General features: G+C 53.5%; 5 protein-coding genes across 5 annotated transcripts; 2 read left to right on the forward strand and 3 right to left on the reverse strand.

The window, feature by feature from the left end:
* Positions 1 to 1,074: 1,074 nt before the first annotated feature.
* On the reverse strand, positions 1,075 to 3,471 carry A1O7_00693 (uncharacterized protein; the record flags this gene model as incomplete). Its single annotated transcript, XM_007754734.1, has 1 exon — positions 1,075 to 3,471. The coding sequence occupies one exon, from the start codon at positions 3,469 to 3,471 to the stop codon at positions 1,075 to 1,077; it is 2,397 nt and encodes a 798-aa protein (XP_007752924.1).
* A 1,052-nt stretch (positions 3,472 to 4,523) lies between these two features.
* A1O7_00694 (uncharacterized protein) lies at positions 4,524 to 6,482 on the reverse strand (the record flags this gene model as incomplete). Its single annotated transcript, XM_007754735.1, has 1 exon — positions 4,524 to 6,482. One exon carries the CDS (start codon positions 6,480 to 6,482, stop codon positions 4,524 to 4,526), a length of 1,959 nt encoding a protein of 652 aa, XP_007752925.1.
* A 4,375-nt stretch (positions 6,483 to 10,857) lies between these two features.
* Positions 10,858 to 12,519, forward strand: A1O7_00695 (uncharacterized protein; the record flags this gene model as incomplete). The annotated part of the gene is made up of 2 exons (XM_007754736.1): positions 10,858 to 11,667; positions 11,752 to 12,519. The coding sequence occupies 2 exons, from the start codon at positions 10,858 to 10,860 to the stop codon at positions 12,517 to 12,519; spliced, it is 1,578 nt and encodes a 525-aa protein (XP_007752926.1).
* Positions 12,520 to 12,987: 468 nt separating this feature from the next.
* A1O7_00696 (uncharacterized protein) lies at positions 12,988 to 14,062 on the forward strand (the record flags this gene model as incomplete). The annotated part of the gene is made up of 2 exons (XM_007754737.1): positions 12,988 to 13,785; positions 13,838 to 14,062. 2 exons carry the CDS (start codon positions 12,988 to 12,990, stop codon positions 14,060 to 14,062), a joined length of 1,023 nt encoding a protein of 340 aa, XP_007752927.1.
* Positions 14,063 to 14,103: 41 nt separating this feature from the next.
* Positions 14,104 to 14,981, reverse strand: A1O7_00697 (3-oxoacyl-[acyl-carrier protein] reductase; the record flags this gene model as incomplete). Its single annotated transcript, XM_007754738.1, has 2 exons — positions 14,104 to 14,831; positions 14,948 to 14,981. 2 exons carry the CDS (start codon positions 14,979 to 14,981, stop codon positions 14,104 to 14,106), a joined length of 762 nt encoding a protein of 253 aa, XP_007752928.1.
* Between the last annotated feature and the right edge of the window lie 1,193 nt (positions 14,982 to 16,174).

The following is a 16,174-nucleotide window of genomic DNA, read 5'->3' on the forward strand; positions in this document are numbered from 1 at the left end:
ACCTAGGTTGTATGTCGTATGTTTGTCTCTGGTGTATGCAACCCCACGTACCACCAATTGTTGCTCCCATCGTCAATCAATTCGTACTTCCACGGAGCATGCCGGAACCCTACTCCCATGATAACCAGCTTCTGGGACGCATACGCGGATGGTAGATCCTTCAGGACTCACCACAAATACAATCCTCAGGGCAAACCTCTGCCTCTACGACACTGAACCCAGCGGGTTAAGGGTTGACACAGTATGTACGCAGCTGTTCAGGCCAGGGATACATGTGGCAAGTATGCAGGCACGTACGGAGTACCTGTTCCTCTAATTACCCACCCGTCCTGTGAAGCTTCTGAAGATCATGGAGCACACACAGCCAACCAGTGGAGGTGAAGGAGTGTGTTGAGTGTTCCGTGCCCACTGCAGACTACCTAGGTAATATCACGCGAAAACAACCTGTTCTTCCATCTTCCCTTCTATCATTTGTGATTTAGAAACTAGCCGCTCGCCGCTCGCCGCTCGCCGCTTTGCTCAGCGCTCCACCCTCTGGCTCACCCTCTGGTCAGCCCACCTGCTGCCTTCCTGACTGCTCCTGTAACCTGTTGTCTGCCTGGACCGAGCTCCTAAAGACCTTGATCTTTCTCCCTCCTCCTCCTCCTCCTCCTCCTCCTCCTCCTCCTCCTCTGTCATTTGCCTGAGCCCCCCCCACAGTAAATAGTCTAGCTCTCCTCCTCCTCATCTGTCATACCGATTTGGTGAACTCCAGACGATGGGAACTGTTTGAGATACATAGTACCAGGGGATCGCCACATGGCTCCATTCTCCACCATGCTCGAACTGTCGAGCTAGGTAATGTGACATGTTGGCCCTTTAGAAGATTTTTTGGAAAACCGACTCTGTTACAATCAAAAGGTTGGCACAGACTCGGTATTTCACTCGATCCGTTCGATCAAGCGCAGCAGCAATGTTAGCCTCTAGCCTTTTCTCAACCAGATTCACTTGACACTGGTAACAAGACCTTCACACAGCGTTCCAAATCAGCGACTCTAGAGCTGTCGAAATCTTGCAAATCCCCAATTGCCCGAGTCACGCCAAAGCGAACCTCTCCGCGCCAAGTCCATACCTCCGTCCCAGTCGCCTCCCGACCCGTCTCGCCGTGCCGAGCCCCATCTTCGGCGTTGGATGCGGTTCGTGGATATGAATTCCCCGAGTGTTTTCCCCATCTATTCCATCCGGCGGGGTGAATTGCCATACGGAGCCGTATAGCTTTTCCGCTGCAAAGCCAATGCTCGTCATCGCGTGGAGGAAATCCGTCCAGTGGATCTCGCCGCCGTCCTGGAAGGGGTTGGAGGGTGTCGGGAAGAGAGAGGCGAAGACTTTGTATGCGCGGCTTCGGAGGGTGAAGACTGGCAAGGGGGGCGTCGAAAGGGAAGTCGGATCGTCGATGGGTACAGGTGGTGTTCCATCACTAAAATCGGGCGGCGGGTGCGATGGGCCGCGGGTTTTGACCTTGGATGCTCGAAATCCTTCGGGTCCTTCTTTGAATTTGCCTGGTTTGTCGAGTTCGAATCCGATCTCAAGGCGGGAAAATGAGTCGCTAGGAGCTTCAATTTCTTTCCCCTTGTTAGGCGCTGGTGAGGGTGTCCATTCTGCCGTGCGACGGATCTCTCGAGCTTCCACATCGCGACCGAGGAATATCTCATGAAGTGTCTTGCTGGTGTGTTTTCGAAAATGCGCATCGACGACCTTCCACAATCTGTCCAGCCGATCTTCGGCTTGGCGGCAGGCATTCACGTTTGTCACGTTGTCGGCCTTTTCGATGGGATATTTCAAGTGTCTTGAGAGTGGGACGACGATGTGCGCAAGATTCGGAGCAATGTCTTCACGGAACAATCCAAAGACAGTTGCCGCATCTTCCGTGGCTTTGGTGTAGCCTGGACCTCGCTTCTCTGGGCTCATCTCTAGTTCCAAACCCGCGGCCCACGGAAAGAAGGTCTTTACCTGCCTGACGATTTGTGCAATGAGGGCCAGGTCCGAGAAGTACGCGGCGACGCAGGACGACATTCTGCCCTTCTGACCAGGGTCGTGGTCGACGCATCGCTGCAACTCATCTACGAGGTTGGGAAGCTGCACTAAGAACACCTGGTTGTCGTCCCATAGCATGCTGAAGAGCTGTAGTAAGGGATCCTTGCCAACATCCTGTTTCGTCTTGGTTCGCACGACGGTGGTTCCAGGTTGTTGGGGTTCTCGAACAAAGCGCTCGCGCATCGGTGGCGAAGCTGGCACGCTGTATTTCAACTCTCCAATCAGACCCTTCGAGGTCATCCCGGTGGCGAAGCATAACTCCACCAGGGCGGCCTCGAGCTTCTTAGGCAGAGGTTGATCGTGGTCGAGAGTTCCCGCAGATTTGAATGCATCGTCTAGATTGACTGCGTAGTGGTAAAGCACATCCCAACTGAGAAACGACATGTAAGCATCGACCGCTACGCCTCTTATGACTCGGTTCCAGAAGGCTTCGTCGTCGTCGTGTGAATGGCGTTGGCCTCGCGTGTCGAGAAGGCTTTCCTGGCGATGCTGCGCTTGATCAACAGCCACCGATGCGAAATAGCCTGGATCTTCCCGAAGATCCCAAACATGGTCTTCAGCAGCAGCTCGCTTGGCCTCTACCAGGAGCACAAGCCTGTGCGTATCAAGCTTGGCCGGCAGTCTATATGGCGCTTCTGCTGCCACTGAAGAAAGTTGTGCATAGGAGGTCCCAGAAGCAACGATCGATGGTGGCTCAGGTTGCTCAGGAAGTTGTACGCTGGCCAGCTCGTCTCGCGGAACATCGTGGAAGAGTTGGAAGCAGCATTCGAGAAGGAAAGAATAGATCTTGCTCTGGATCTCCAAAACAAGAAGCCCCGTCCCCGGGTGGAACTGGAGACAATTGTGCATCAGCATGAATGCGTCGTCGTCATCGTCCCAGCTAACCAGGCGACCGTAGCTATCTGGATCTGATTCGCCAGCGATGTACATGGTGTATTCGTTGAGGAATACCGGCATGATCATCTTGCTGGTCTGTCCAACATGCGTTGCGTCGAGATCGACGTGGGCAAAGGTATGGGGTGGGTTTCGACCTCGTGAATTCAAAAAGAATAACAATGCTCTTCCTTGGAGAAGATCTTCCTGGTTGACATGGGGATATTTGAAAGCTTCGATGTTTCTTGACGCAGCACGGGATCCGGTCTTCCCAAGCTCGTGAAAATCTGGGCGGTGTCGCTCGGGCATGCCTGGCCAAGCGGCCAAGAGAATTTTCTGGCGTTGTTCTCTTCTCTTGTTCGTCCAGCGTTTTCGAATCGCCTCCTCGCGACGCGCCAAAATGTCACGGAGGGTGGTCCAGCTGTTGAAGATCTCTTTGGAATAGGCCCTTGACTTGTTTCTGACTTCAGCAGGAGATGGAAATGAAGGGGGGACTGGTAAGTTTGGGTTTGCCTGAGCCATCATGGCGAAGAATGCCTGTGGGTTGCTGTAGAAAGAAGACATATTGTGCAGAGAAATCCTTCGTGCGTGGCAGAGTCTTCAGGTAACCGTTGGAGCAAACACAGTTGACTGTGTAACGCATCGACCAAGATTCCTCAACTGCTTAAGGTCTTATTTCATAGCCATGGGTGGTGTGGTGGCACGAGGCACCCAGTGTGCCTCCCACTTGAGGGTGCTTGGCAGGCACCAGTGCTATCTTCAGACAGTTAGCTGGTAGCTACCTTTAGACTCGCAATCACTGGTTCACTCACTAAACAGACGCCAAGCTGGTGTGCGTCTAGTAGATGGGACAGTAGATGCTTACGCGGGCTCGTCGTAGTCGTTTCAAATGAACCGGAAGAATTGTACGATGTGGTCACGTGGCAGACTCTCATGGCCTTGCTGACATGCACCCAAACAAGGTCACAGAGGTTCAGTGGTACACTACCAGGCTGTTGGGTACGGAGTGGCGAGGGGATAGATGCTGGAGAATGCCTTTTGTGACTTTGCACCGCAGGGATAGATACTACTGTAGCCTGCCGCCGTCCAAAACAGATGCCTGGCCAAGAGGCAAGTATAGCCGATCGCAAGGGCCCACATCAGGTCCCCAGATGTGTTTGCTTTGGGAGTGCGCATGACTCTTGTGAGGTGAGCGACTGACAGGCTGGACGGCAGACTACCACGCGTAAGATGGGATGTCCTCGCAGAATGTGAAACGCGAGGAAGGGTATCCACTTGGAGCAATAAATCCACCACGTACGATAACAACGCTTCATTTCTCCAGATTTGCATTATCCAACACCGTCGCCGGTTCGACTCGAGGTATCTGCTTGCTGACTGACTGACTGTACAATCGTATCCAATCTGAACTCCACCGCTGATGCTTGGAACTGATTTTCAGAACTCGCTAATGTCGCTCGGATTCTCGAAACAGAACATTTTGACCCATCATGTCAAACACTGTGCAGAGAGCTTTTTGCATGCCAAAGCATAGGCTATCCACGCAGCTGAACATGCGCCTCCAGCTTTGCGTCCGCCTATGCGAAGCCCAAGTTCTCCAGAATCGCCTTTCCTTCATTCATCGGCATGCCCGCCACGCCCAAGGCGCGAACTTGTGAGCCGCGTCTTAACTTCTGCAGCCCAACAGCAACCTTCCACCCTTCGCTTTGGGACAAGATGAAGACGTATTTTTTGCCTTCTTGATCGCGTATGCATGCGCGGAGGACGTGCAACCCCGATAACTCGCAGCTCTGTTTGACAGCACAGTCAGTATCAGATGATTCGGTAGAATGTCCGCCTGCGGGGACATCAAGTGAGGAACGAGAAGACCAAGAAGACGAAGGGCGAGAGCTGTGCATTGAGGCCCGAGCATGAGCCCGAGATGACCCCTTGCACTTCCCTCCGCACGCTTTCATCAGGTTGATGACGAAAGCAGAAGATTCGCTCTGCGACGGTGAAGGTGTTTCTCGCCTCGAATCGGCATTCAATCCAAGTCCAAGGGAGAAGGTCCTTTTCTGGGGAGTAGTCTTCACGTCACTTCCTTGGGGAGAAACATTGGGGCACCATACCTCTGCCGATTTCATAGTCCAAGCCTTGATATCCCATTCTCGTTGGCCCACGCCCCGTACGTCGTCATCGACGAAGAGACCTTCAGTGGTGATCCGGAGAATCAGTCCATCTGTGACATTACCTTGACCAGACACAAGCTGAGCAATTGGAGTGCGCGAGAATGCATTGTTGAAGGTATAGACCCCTTTGATCACGATCTTCTCCGGGTCCTTCGTTGAGTATGGTCCACGCACCGAGGGCGGCGGCGTGGTTTTCGCAGTGCTGACTGACGGTGCGTATGAGGACTCTGAGTACATCGAAGCCGCCGAGTTGGCCTTGTGCGTTCGCTTGGGCCGATCGTACGGTCTGAACGAGTATGCGTCGTCTTCTCGTTCTGTCGCCGCAGAAGGCATGGGGGGACGTTGTGCAGCACTTCGGGCAGCGTGCTGGGCAGTTTGTTCTTGCCTCAGCTTCTCCTTCTCCTCCTCCAGCCTCACCCTTTCCCTCTCCAGCCTCTCTCTCTCCAGCTTCTCTCTTTCTCGCTCAGCGGCCTGAGCTGCCGCTCTTTCAGCGGCGGCCTTCTCTTCTGCAGCAGCTTTCGCCAGACGATCTTTCTCTTCCCGCTCTTTTTTCTCTTTCAGCTCGCGCTCGAGTCTCTCTCGTAGTTCCTTCTCCCGAGCTTTGAGCCGCTGTTTTTCCAACTCCTCTTTCTGTCGTTGCCTCTCTTTCTCCAGTTCCTCTCTTCGCTTTCTCAGCTCCTCGGCCCGTTTTCGTTCCTCTTCCCTCTTCCTAGTCTCTTCTCTTGCCTTCTCCCAGCTTGACTTCGCGTTTGTGGTATTGGCTTTCGTGTTGGCCTGTGGCGGTGGTCTTTGCCATGATGACTGAGGAGGAGGGCTGCTGGTTTCAGGTGGTGGTTGAGGCGGAGCTTGCGTTCCATGATGAGGTGGTGGCGGCGGAGGCGGAGGTTGCGGTGGTGGAGCGTGCGTTTGAGGCTGTGGTTGAGGGCCTGAGTGAGGGTATGAGCCAGCGCTGCCGTATCCTCTATGGCCTTGACCCTGGCCACCAGCACCATGACTGGGACCAGAGCGACTGGAAGGATTCGGCTGTTGCCATTCACCCTGTGTCTTGCCGAGCGCCCAAGCCAACACTGCAACACCGCAAACCAGGGTAAAGACGCCCGTCCCACCACTGTGAAGGGTGCTAAACAGCCATTCTTTGACCACGGGCACAGCAGTATAGTAGATGAAGAAAGCGGATGCTGTACATATGACTCCAGCCAAGAAGGAATTGCGCTGGGTCTGGAGAGAAGGAAGGTACAAGAAGCCTGCGCCTGCAGAGTGTGGAGGGATGACAAAAATGTCATATTTCCCGTCAGGAAGACCGCCTGACCTGCCGCCGCCTTGAGGATTGGATCCGTGCGGCGGCGGCGGTGGTGGAGGTGGCTCCATGAGAGCAAAGCTCTTTCTGGAATGTAGACCCCAATTATCTCTCCAAGCAGATGTGAACCGTCGGTCGCAGCTGCGTAAAGGTCTTCTTTCTCATATTAGCAGCCAGACTGCACTGACGGCAGTCCGAGGATGGCGGCTGCTGCGATCGGTCGATTGACACAGGGAAGGCGCCGATGCATTGACAGGAGCTCGTAGTTGTCGGCCAGATTAGGGCTTCGTTGGTGGTACGAAAAGGCGCGATACTGGTTCGTCGAGGTCGATCACCGTGTTAGGTGCAGGTGAGGAAGGGTTGGCGTTGCGGAGCAGTTGTTGATTTGGTGCAGAGAAAAGTCTGGAAGACAGCCAGGAGGGAAGAGCGTCGGAGGCGAGACGCCGACCGGCTCGTGATGATGTCTTTCGGTTGTGAGTGACTCGGGACTCGAGCAACAGGGAACCAGGGCTTTGTGTCCGAAATGACTGGGAGGGAAATGTGACGGCGCTAAGCGGGAGGAAGGGACCGCCTCGACCGACGTCAGGATTCACGTCCGGCGGCCGACCAGGATCTTGCTCGTGGTGTGGTGGTGTGAATACAAGGCTGTCAATGGATTGTGAATTGTGAATGGACTGGATGAGCTGACCCAATCCTCGCCTGGCGAGATTGGTGAATGTGCTCCGGACTCGGAAAGCAAAACTTCAAGCAGATAGAGAAATAACGGCGAACACAGCTGGACAATCTCACTGCCGGGCCTGCGACATGCCTGCCTGCCTGTCCGTCTACCTGGTTTTACGGAAACGACTCTATTTACTACACCCGAGAGGTTGCTCTGAAGATAAATATGGTTTTTCCAGTACCCTATGCGACCTTTGCCACCATTGAAGAAGCGATATGCAAAACAATGGAAACGAATATCCAATCGACCCGGCTGTCAGCAGCCAGATGATACGGTGGGTGCGAACGAAATGTGCTAGGCTGGCAAATCATCGTCATGGCTGCTGGGCTCAGCGCGCTGATAGGCAGAATTTCTGCAGAATTGGACGCGCTTGGGAGTTTAGTGGGCACAAAGACCGCTTCCTTCGACGTCCAGCACGAGATGGTGAGTGACGGCTGGTCACTTGACGCATCACGGAGGACCACGTCGTGTCTGCCTGCGAGCGGTGAGGTGTTGTGATGGGTTTCCATCGTCCAAGCCTGCTCAAGAAGCGTGGTTTGGGGCTTCATCTGGAGATAAATAACGCGCGCCGTTGGTTGCGCTGGGAAACGCGGGTTAGCCGCATGCAGAGAAAACCTAATCTATCACTAACACGAACCACGCTGCGGGTTACGGCTGTTGAACCCTGGAACGCGCTCCGGCGCCCTCCCGCCGGGAAGTTAGACTGCCAACGTCGTCCAATCACTTCCCCTGGTGACCGCGCCTAGTCCACGCGCTACCCAGCACGAGGTGCTCCGGATGTGCTCGATCCCTCCGGATAGCACTTCTGCATGATGACTTCACGGCAGCGTGAAGCTCGCTGAGCCAGCCTCGTTTATGCTCTTATCCCACAACATCCACAGTGCACGTCGTGCATCTCGGTAAAGATCCAGAGCAAAATCAACGACACGTTCGAGAACGACATCGGTGTGCATATCCATGGCAGTCAGATAGCATGCGCCCAGGAATAAACCTGTCAGGAAGCATCGCTGAAGACTGAAGCAGCGATTCCCGTGATGATTCGAGGATCGTGGTAGGGTGCGGTAGAGCATCTGCATGAACTTATTGCTGACTAGCTTGTAAACAACAATATTGAACACGAGCTTGGTACTGTGTCGCCTTGTGTGAATGATCATTCCATCTAGTCTAGAAGCTCTAGTAACACCCATCAACATAATTTTCTGAGAATGTTCCGTGCCTAAAGATCGGACCATGCCCACCCGATGTGCAGCTCTCCTGATGCACATCTCTCGTTGCAAAGGTTCCGAGCACCCTATCGTCTAAAGTGTCCGTCTGGCATGTGTCCCACAACCGCCGCCGCGCTAGAGCCGGCATGAATCCTGGGGTAGACTGTCCCTCTGCATCTCTCGACCCTCATTCCAAAATTGACAGCTTGTGCACAACCGTCCCTGGTCCTTTAGCCAGCAGCACATCCAAGTTGTCTGGCTTGGTGAACTTTAAACCCAGTCCACATGCTAGATAGTCCAGGCCGTTGCCGCTGGAACGGACCGAGACCTCCTTCTCAATATCCCAGCCCTTCAGCGCGCCACACCAAATATTCCCATACAGACGTCCTGCGATGCCAGCCCACGGCACCCACTCCCAGAGGCTCATCGCTACACGAGCAGGAATTGAATTTCCGGGGTATTGAAACCCTTTTCTGTGGTGGTAGGACGTATACAGCCTGACCTCAACGAGAGAGTGAAGCTCCGCCTTGAACTTGCTGATGACTGCGACCAGAGCCTTTGTTTCTGCGAATGGTGCTAACCTACAACTCGCTTCATATGTAATCTTGCGGATATTTCGAAGTTTGTACTTGTCCAATGTCTTCAGATAAAGGTCACAAAAATCAGACGGCTGGTTCAAGCGACTAGCAACGATGGTTGTGGAGCCTGCTTCGAATCAGCTGAGGTTCCTCAAAGGACGAGACAGCCTTCGTAAGCCTGAGTGGGTCATGAGCAGGTCCTCGCGAAAGAAGAACGTACGGTAGAAGAAGGGTATCCATTCCTGGCTGACCCGACGAGACACACTCAGGAGTGACTTCCTTCCCATATGGACTTCGACCAGCTCGGATGTACAACCAGACGTTTCAGGACGCGGATCGGAGAGAGGTAAGAATAGATCCGCAGTCTTATCTCGATGGGAAGTTGCAGAAAAGGCGACTCTTGTTGAGCGATGTCTGGTTGCGCTGACGGGACTGGTGCAGTGATCTTTTCCGCCGGGGCCTTCTTGCATTGTCCTGCGTCTGGTTCGCGCCCAATATCCTTAACTTCCGGCATGATGAAGATCGCGAGGTGCTCGAGTGTAATGCGAGCAAGCCTTTGTTGGGAAGAGATAATGCTTGGTGTGGATGTAGGTATGCGAAGCCGACAGAAACGACTGTGACGGATATCAGAAACATCTGGCAGACCGGAACCGTAACAATCGTTACCACCACAAAAGTGACTACCAAAGAAGTGAATATCCAGGTGCGAGCTTGTGACAGCTTTCACCGCCTGGCGGTCAATCTTTCAGGGTCAGTATAGGTACTCATCGCAAAGTTCACTGTTCGCCTGTTTCTGAACGGACGATGAAGGCATCAGCATTAAATCTCACATTTCTTATCCCCTTTCATTCCTTGGAAACAAAGAGACAATTGCTATGCTTCCAGCCATCTGTACGTCAACTCCAGTCTCTGAAACAACCGAGCGGATTATTAGAGGCAGTCGCAAAGTAGAGGGTCAAGAGTACTGGAGAGCAACGCCTAGCAAGACAGACAAAGGTGAATGAGAACAGAAGTGAGAAATGCCTTGCCAAAACTCGGGTATCCAACAGCCGAGATTCTCGCCAACCCAATCTCGTTCGACTTCTCACATTCCTCAAGATCACTCCAGGCTGGATGACAGTGGTGATTACAGAGCTACGTTGACCTGCGGATGTTGTCTCTGTTACGGCGTTGGTGAGTAGCGACGTGGAGCGTGCCCAGATATCAGCACCAGAGACCAGGCAAGCGTTTGCCTACTTATGGGGAAGAGATAGCTACTCTGCGCCTTCGCCATGAGATACTGCAAGGTGAAACCCCATCTCGTTGACTGTCAGAATTCAGATGGCTGCTGAGAACCATATCACAGTTCAGACGCCAGGCTGTGATACGAACAGATATTCCGTTCCTTCACATGCTTGAGACAGCGAACGGTAGCGATTCCAGAGTTCTTGCGTGGTCCCTCTAGAAATATGGTTACGAGGTACGATGCCGCGCAGGCGTTGTACCTAGGTATCAAGCACCGAACGCTGATGACGTCTGCAGGAGTTGAGCCCGGGTGGGTGGCCTTATTCAGGGTCAGGAGATACAGAACGTGGCTGGACGAAGCGTCGACCTTATCCGCCTATCACACCGATAAGACTGTGGCATGCCGGGGGCTGTACGAAACTGTAACCACTTGGGGAAGCTCACAATAAGGCGCAAGCGGGACACGGATACGGCGACGCTGAGTGCTGGGCTCTCTTTTGGTGTCTGCCTGCGATTTGATCGGCAGCATGGCATCAACCATTCTCAGCTCGAGACAATAACTCTTGGTAAAAGAACCCAATGCGATGATTTTGACCAGAATAAGCTGCCCTTTCTTCGATACTTCTTAAATCTAGGCATTTCACATCTTCTTTCTGGCTCACATGCACTGACTTGTATCCCACGTTAATTGACTGGCACTTCGCATTTTGGGTTGAAGATGACGGTTCACAAGCAATATCCCCCTCGCAACTATGAGACCCTTGGAGACAGTGAAGATGCGCTCAACCAATCTCCCACATCATACCGACAAGGAGGCGATGCAGACAAATCGCGCTCGGCAGCAGTTGAAGCCCGGAGACTGGCGTCCCAGGGCTCATGGGCCGACAACTTTACGGGCGGCACGCCTGCCACAAACAGGACGCCATTAGCCTCAACTGTTGACGGCGATGAACAGAGGGACGTCGAATACCCAGATATGTCCCAAGATGGGGATCCATCCGATCCTCCCCCAGTCTATACCCCCTCCGCCAGTACGCAGACGGCATCGCAATCCCCAGTAGCGCCTGCCTCCCCCGTGGCTGCGAGATCAGTCCCTGCTACGGTCCCCGGGCCAGTAAGCACTCCCAACACACAATCTCCTTCACACACACGTCCTGCCCAAACCCCGTTTCGACCCAATGATGAAGAGGAGGGTCCGTCGACTCTACCTGAAGCTGTCCCGCAACCGCACCCGGGAAATCCCAATCATCATTACCATGACCGTGATGAGGAGGCAGAAGCAGCAGCAGACTCAGACTCCGACACTTTGCCGGTCTTCTTGCAGCAACAACAACATCAGCGACCTAGGCGAAAATGGTGCCGTGGCCCTCGAAAAGCCCGGTCGTGTGGCGACCGGCGAAACGGTTTCGGACACCGCCAACATGACAAACATCGAGCCCGCCGCTTCAAAAAGACATGCTTCTTCCTGCTCGCACTACTGGCTTGCCTCTGGCTCCTGATTCCAGGGCTCTGCAAGTCCATCAAGAATGTACAGGAGCCGTTTCTTACGTTGTGTTCGAGATGCGGTCGATTTTCCCGATGTATCTTTGCTGACATGATCTGCTCTGAATAGGACGGCCGTTACGATCTTCCGAACTTCGGGAAGCAGCCATCGCAGGCTCCATGGCCACCCGAGAAGCGTGAACACCGCGAGCACGAAACCTTCAGATCTATCACTGGCACATATCAACTGTACGATCTACTTGATTTGTCTACAACCAGCGGCAGCATTACCGTTACGATCGAAGTTCAGCCTGGCGACAAGCCGGCCGTGCTCCGTCTCTCAAGCCAAGCGGGAAGTGTCAACGTGAGGATGACCTCTGGAGGTGGCCTGTTCAAGAAACGAGTTGTCTCTGAGGTGGCGAAGTCGAGGGTTCTTCAGACCGAGATATCTAGCAGCGCAGGCAGTGTCTCAGGCAACATTGTTCATGGTAACGGCGGTACAGCCTCGATCTCTACGAACGCCGGTTCTGTCAACTTGGATATCTACACAGTTGGTGTTTCGGAACTGGATGCGCATTCACGTCTTTCGACTGTTACAAACCAGGGAAGCCAGCATGTCAGGGTGTACTCTGACGTTAGTAACACAGAGCCAATCCGGGCTCTTGAGGCTTCCCATACAGTGCGTGGTAGTGGGAGTATGACGATCGAGTACCCGACTGAGTGGGAGGGGATGGTGCACATGACCTCTCACGGCTCTGGCAGTATGAGTGCCAGCGGCCGCGGCCTGATCGTACGCAAGGAGAGCAGTCATGAACTCTATGGTTACAAGGGATCAAAGGAGGGGACAACGGTTGAGATATCGGAGCTTGGGAGTGGTAGTGTGAGGTTTACATGCTAAGTACTGGGACGATCTTGAGAGGATTTCAAGCCCAGGCGGGAGCGGGACGTTACCGGTTATGACTATACGATATGCAGGGGAAAATCTTTCACTATTTGTGGTGATTCCGGAGGATTTATTGGGACACAGGTATGTATTCAAACAGCAACGTAGTACCGTGCAACTGGGAGAGATCCATGTACTGTCACCCTTACTTCGTAGCATGAACATGGCTGTAACACAAAAACGGGTTCGGACCTCGGTTAACGAGGCGCTTCGAGCCTCATTCACAGCACTCTCCAAATTCACAACACCTCCTCTCCTATGGATTGCAACCGAACAATGATGTGAAGTAAACTAGTATGTTGGCCACATCCTCTTTCCCTCCTTCCTGCCTTTGGGTATTTAGCGGCGCCCCCAGATCGTTGTGACAAGTGTGGGCAAAGATATCGTGCAACTCTACCATTACGCTGGCACAAAACGGTCACCATGAAAGCGATACACATTACCGAATTCGTCCAGGCCAACTCAGAGCTGCGCGTAACAGAGATCCCCGCTCCGGTACCTGACCCAGATAAAGTCCTCGTCAACATCACCCACAGCGCTTTGAACCACGTCGACCTCCTGTATGCTCGAGGGAAGCACCAGAACAACCACATCGGCCTGGTCAAGCCGCCATTTGTCCTGGGCATAGAGTTCGCTGGTACAGTTGCCTCGGCACCACGAGGCTGTTTGTTCAAGACGGGCGACCATGTTTGGGGGACCGGCGTAGGTGGGTTTGCTGAGCAAATCGCCGTTCCTGCTTCGGCTCTGTTCAGGCTACCTACCGGATGGACGTTACATGATGCGGCGGGGCTAGGCGCTGGTACTGCTCCCGTAAGTTACGGTGCTATGATCAGAACCGCGGGAGTCAAGGCGGGCCAGACCGTGCTTGTACATGCTGCGGCTGGAGGGTTGGGAGTTGTTGCCGTGCAGATCGCTCACGCGGTCGGAGCGCGGGTCATTGGGACAGTGGGTAGTGAGGAGAAGGCCGAGGTTGTCCAGAAGCTGGGCGTGCTAGGAGTGGTAAGGTATGATAGAGACGGATGGGAGAAAGACGTGCTGAAACTCACAAATGGTGTCGGCGTCGACTCTGTGTACGATACTGTCGGCCTGGTAGAGAAGAGCATCCGGTGTTTGAAATTTGGAGGCAATATCGTCATCGCTGGTTTTGCCGGCCTCGGTGGGAAAATGGAGACACTTGCTATGAACAGAGTGCTGCTGAAGAGCGCCAAATTGTTAGGATACGTGAGTATTCTTGGCCGAGCCGTGCACTCGGTGTTGCTGACCCTCACGATAGCGATTCGGCGAAACCGGAAGACGAGACCCCGCCGAGAATGAGGAAGTCTGGAGGGGCCTCAACGAAATGCTCGAAAGCGGAAAAATCAAGCCTGTCGTCTGTGCTACGTATCCTGGGCTAGAAAGCGTCCCAAAAGCCCTCGACGACCTTGCTTCACGGAGAGTCTGGGGCAAAGTTGTCATCGAGATTCAACGTTCGAGGGTAGAGCTACAGGCCATGTTATAACACGTTCTCAACTCCCTTTCGACAGGATCGAAGCCTTGGGATCAGTTCATGACGAGCCCGCCGTCTACTACAATCTGTTGTCCCGTCACTGCCGCGGCCCAAGGACTAGCGAAGAACAAGACAGCACCAGCCATGTCCTCCGGTGTGGTGACCTTCCTGAGTGGCGTCACGGCCCTGATCTGGTCGAAAACTGCCTGTGGAGTACTGGCACTTGCGTCCGTCGTTTGCAGGAGGCCTCCAGATACCATGTTCACAGTGATACGTTTTGGTCCCAGATCCGCAGCACAAGTCCGAGTAAACGCAAGCAACGCGCCCTTGGCTGCGGTGTAATCGTGGTACGGCACAACCGGATTCTGGAACAGGTTGGAGCCAATGTTGATGATCCGACCGAACCCAGCATTTTCAAAACCAGGCAGCGCGGCCTGCGTAGTGTTCAGTGTCCCGCAGAGAAACCCTTTTATCTGGGCGTCAAAGTCTGACCATCTCAACTCCGCCACTTTGGGCCTCGCATCTCCATTGAAAGCAAAGTTGCCCACCATGGCATTGTTCACAACAGTCGTGATGGGCTTTCTGAAATGGCGCAGTGCAGCCTCGAACAGATCTTTCACTTCGTCTAATTGAGTGACGTCGGCACGGAAAGCAAAAGCATCGAGCTCCTTTGCCAGCACGGACACGGCACCCTCTTCGGAGCTGTAGTAATTGAGAACGACGTTTGCGCCCTCTGCACGGAATGCCCTTGCGATGGCGAGTCCGAGACCGCGGGAAGATCCTGTGTCAATCGTGAGTGAGTATGGGTTGTAGAACTTACGCTGACTGAAACTGCGACTGACGAGCGGCGTTTGAATACACAATAGATATGGCCCTCCAAGAGATTGAGCTACTTACCCGTAACGAGGACGATTTGATCTTCAAGCTTCATCCCCTCTTGTGGTCTTCAGCTACGTCAAAGGAATTATGTCAATCTTAGTACTCGTGATGTGGAAGCCACTATGCCCTGAAGGGCCATGCAGCCTCATGCAGACATTGGGAGTCCGGAGTACAAGCCTGTGTACTCCGTACCCCTCGCCCCTCTATCACTCACGGCTAGGCACGGCTTACAGGGATTTGGTGGGCACACGAACCTCGGCCTGCTCCCGAGTCCGCCAAGAGCTAGTTCAGTCACCACACATGATAGATTTGCTGGTGATAAGTTATAAAGCCAGAAAATCACGCCAAATTTGAGGTCGAGATCGACCATCAGGGGTTCGAGTCAAGCTCAGCTCCAATGGCGCAATGGTAGCGCGCCAGACTTCTAGCTCTCAGAGCCGGTCATCTGGAGGGTGAGCACATCCTCCACCACGCGCTATCCTTATTGCAATAGCTAACACCAACGATAGTTGTGGGTGTAAGTTGATATTAATCTTCTGGCTCTGAACCATGAAACTTACAATCATACAGTCGAGTCCCACTTGGAGTGTCATTTCCATTTCCCTTTTTATTCCTTTTTTGTCCACGCAACGTTCAACCGGAGATATCTGACCAAGCTTGGCAGTCAGATACAGTACCTCGTAGTCCCCGCCTAGTAGGAGTATTCATCGCGTACTCCGTACACTAACGAGTTACAGTAATCAAGATCTTTTACGGCAGGTGCTATTAATACTTACAGTAGATGCCATCAACTCTTTGCAGAACCCCTTCGAGATCGCCGTACATAGCAATGACCCCGGCTGCTGAAGGCGTTGTTGGGCTATTGTGCCCGCGCTCGTCACCTGTGCCTGATCTTCCCAAGTGTACGAAGTAAAGAGCAGTTACAGGTGTTCGCATGAGTTGTTCAGAAACGCCCGCAGCATCGCAGCCAATCAAGAAGAGTTGAACTACGCCAACCACATCTGCGTCTACGGGCATCATGTCCATTGTACGGCGAACTGGGTCAGACGGTGAGGAGTTCTACATCAGCCAGACCGTTGTTTTCTTCGCCGCAGGAACTAGCACGCACGATCAGATGCTTATTGACCCCGATTTCCTTCATCACGAAAACTGGCACGCACGACCAGATGCTCTTTGCCCCCGGCTCCCTTCACCACGAAAACTGCCACACACGGCCAGATGCTCGCTGACCCCGGTTCCCTTTCG

The sequence above is a fragment of the Cladophialophora yegresii genome, assembly GCF_000585515.1.
Source record: "Cladophialophora yegresii CBS 114405 chromosome Unknown aczIN-supercont1.1, whole genome shotgun sequence".
Taxonomy (NCBI): domain Eukaryota; kingdom Fungi; phylum Ascomycota; class Eurotiomycetes; order Chaetothyriales; family Herpotrichiellaceae; genus Cladophialophora; species Cladophialophora yegresii.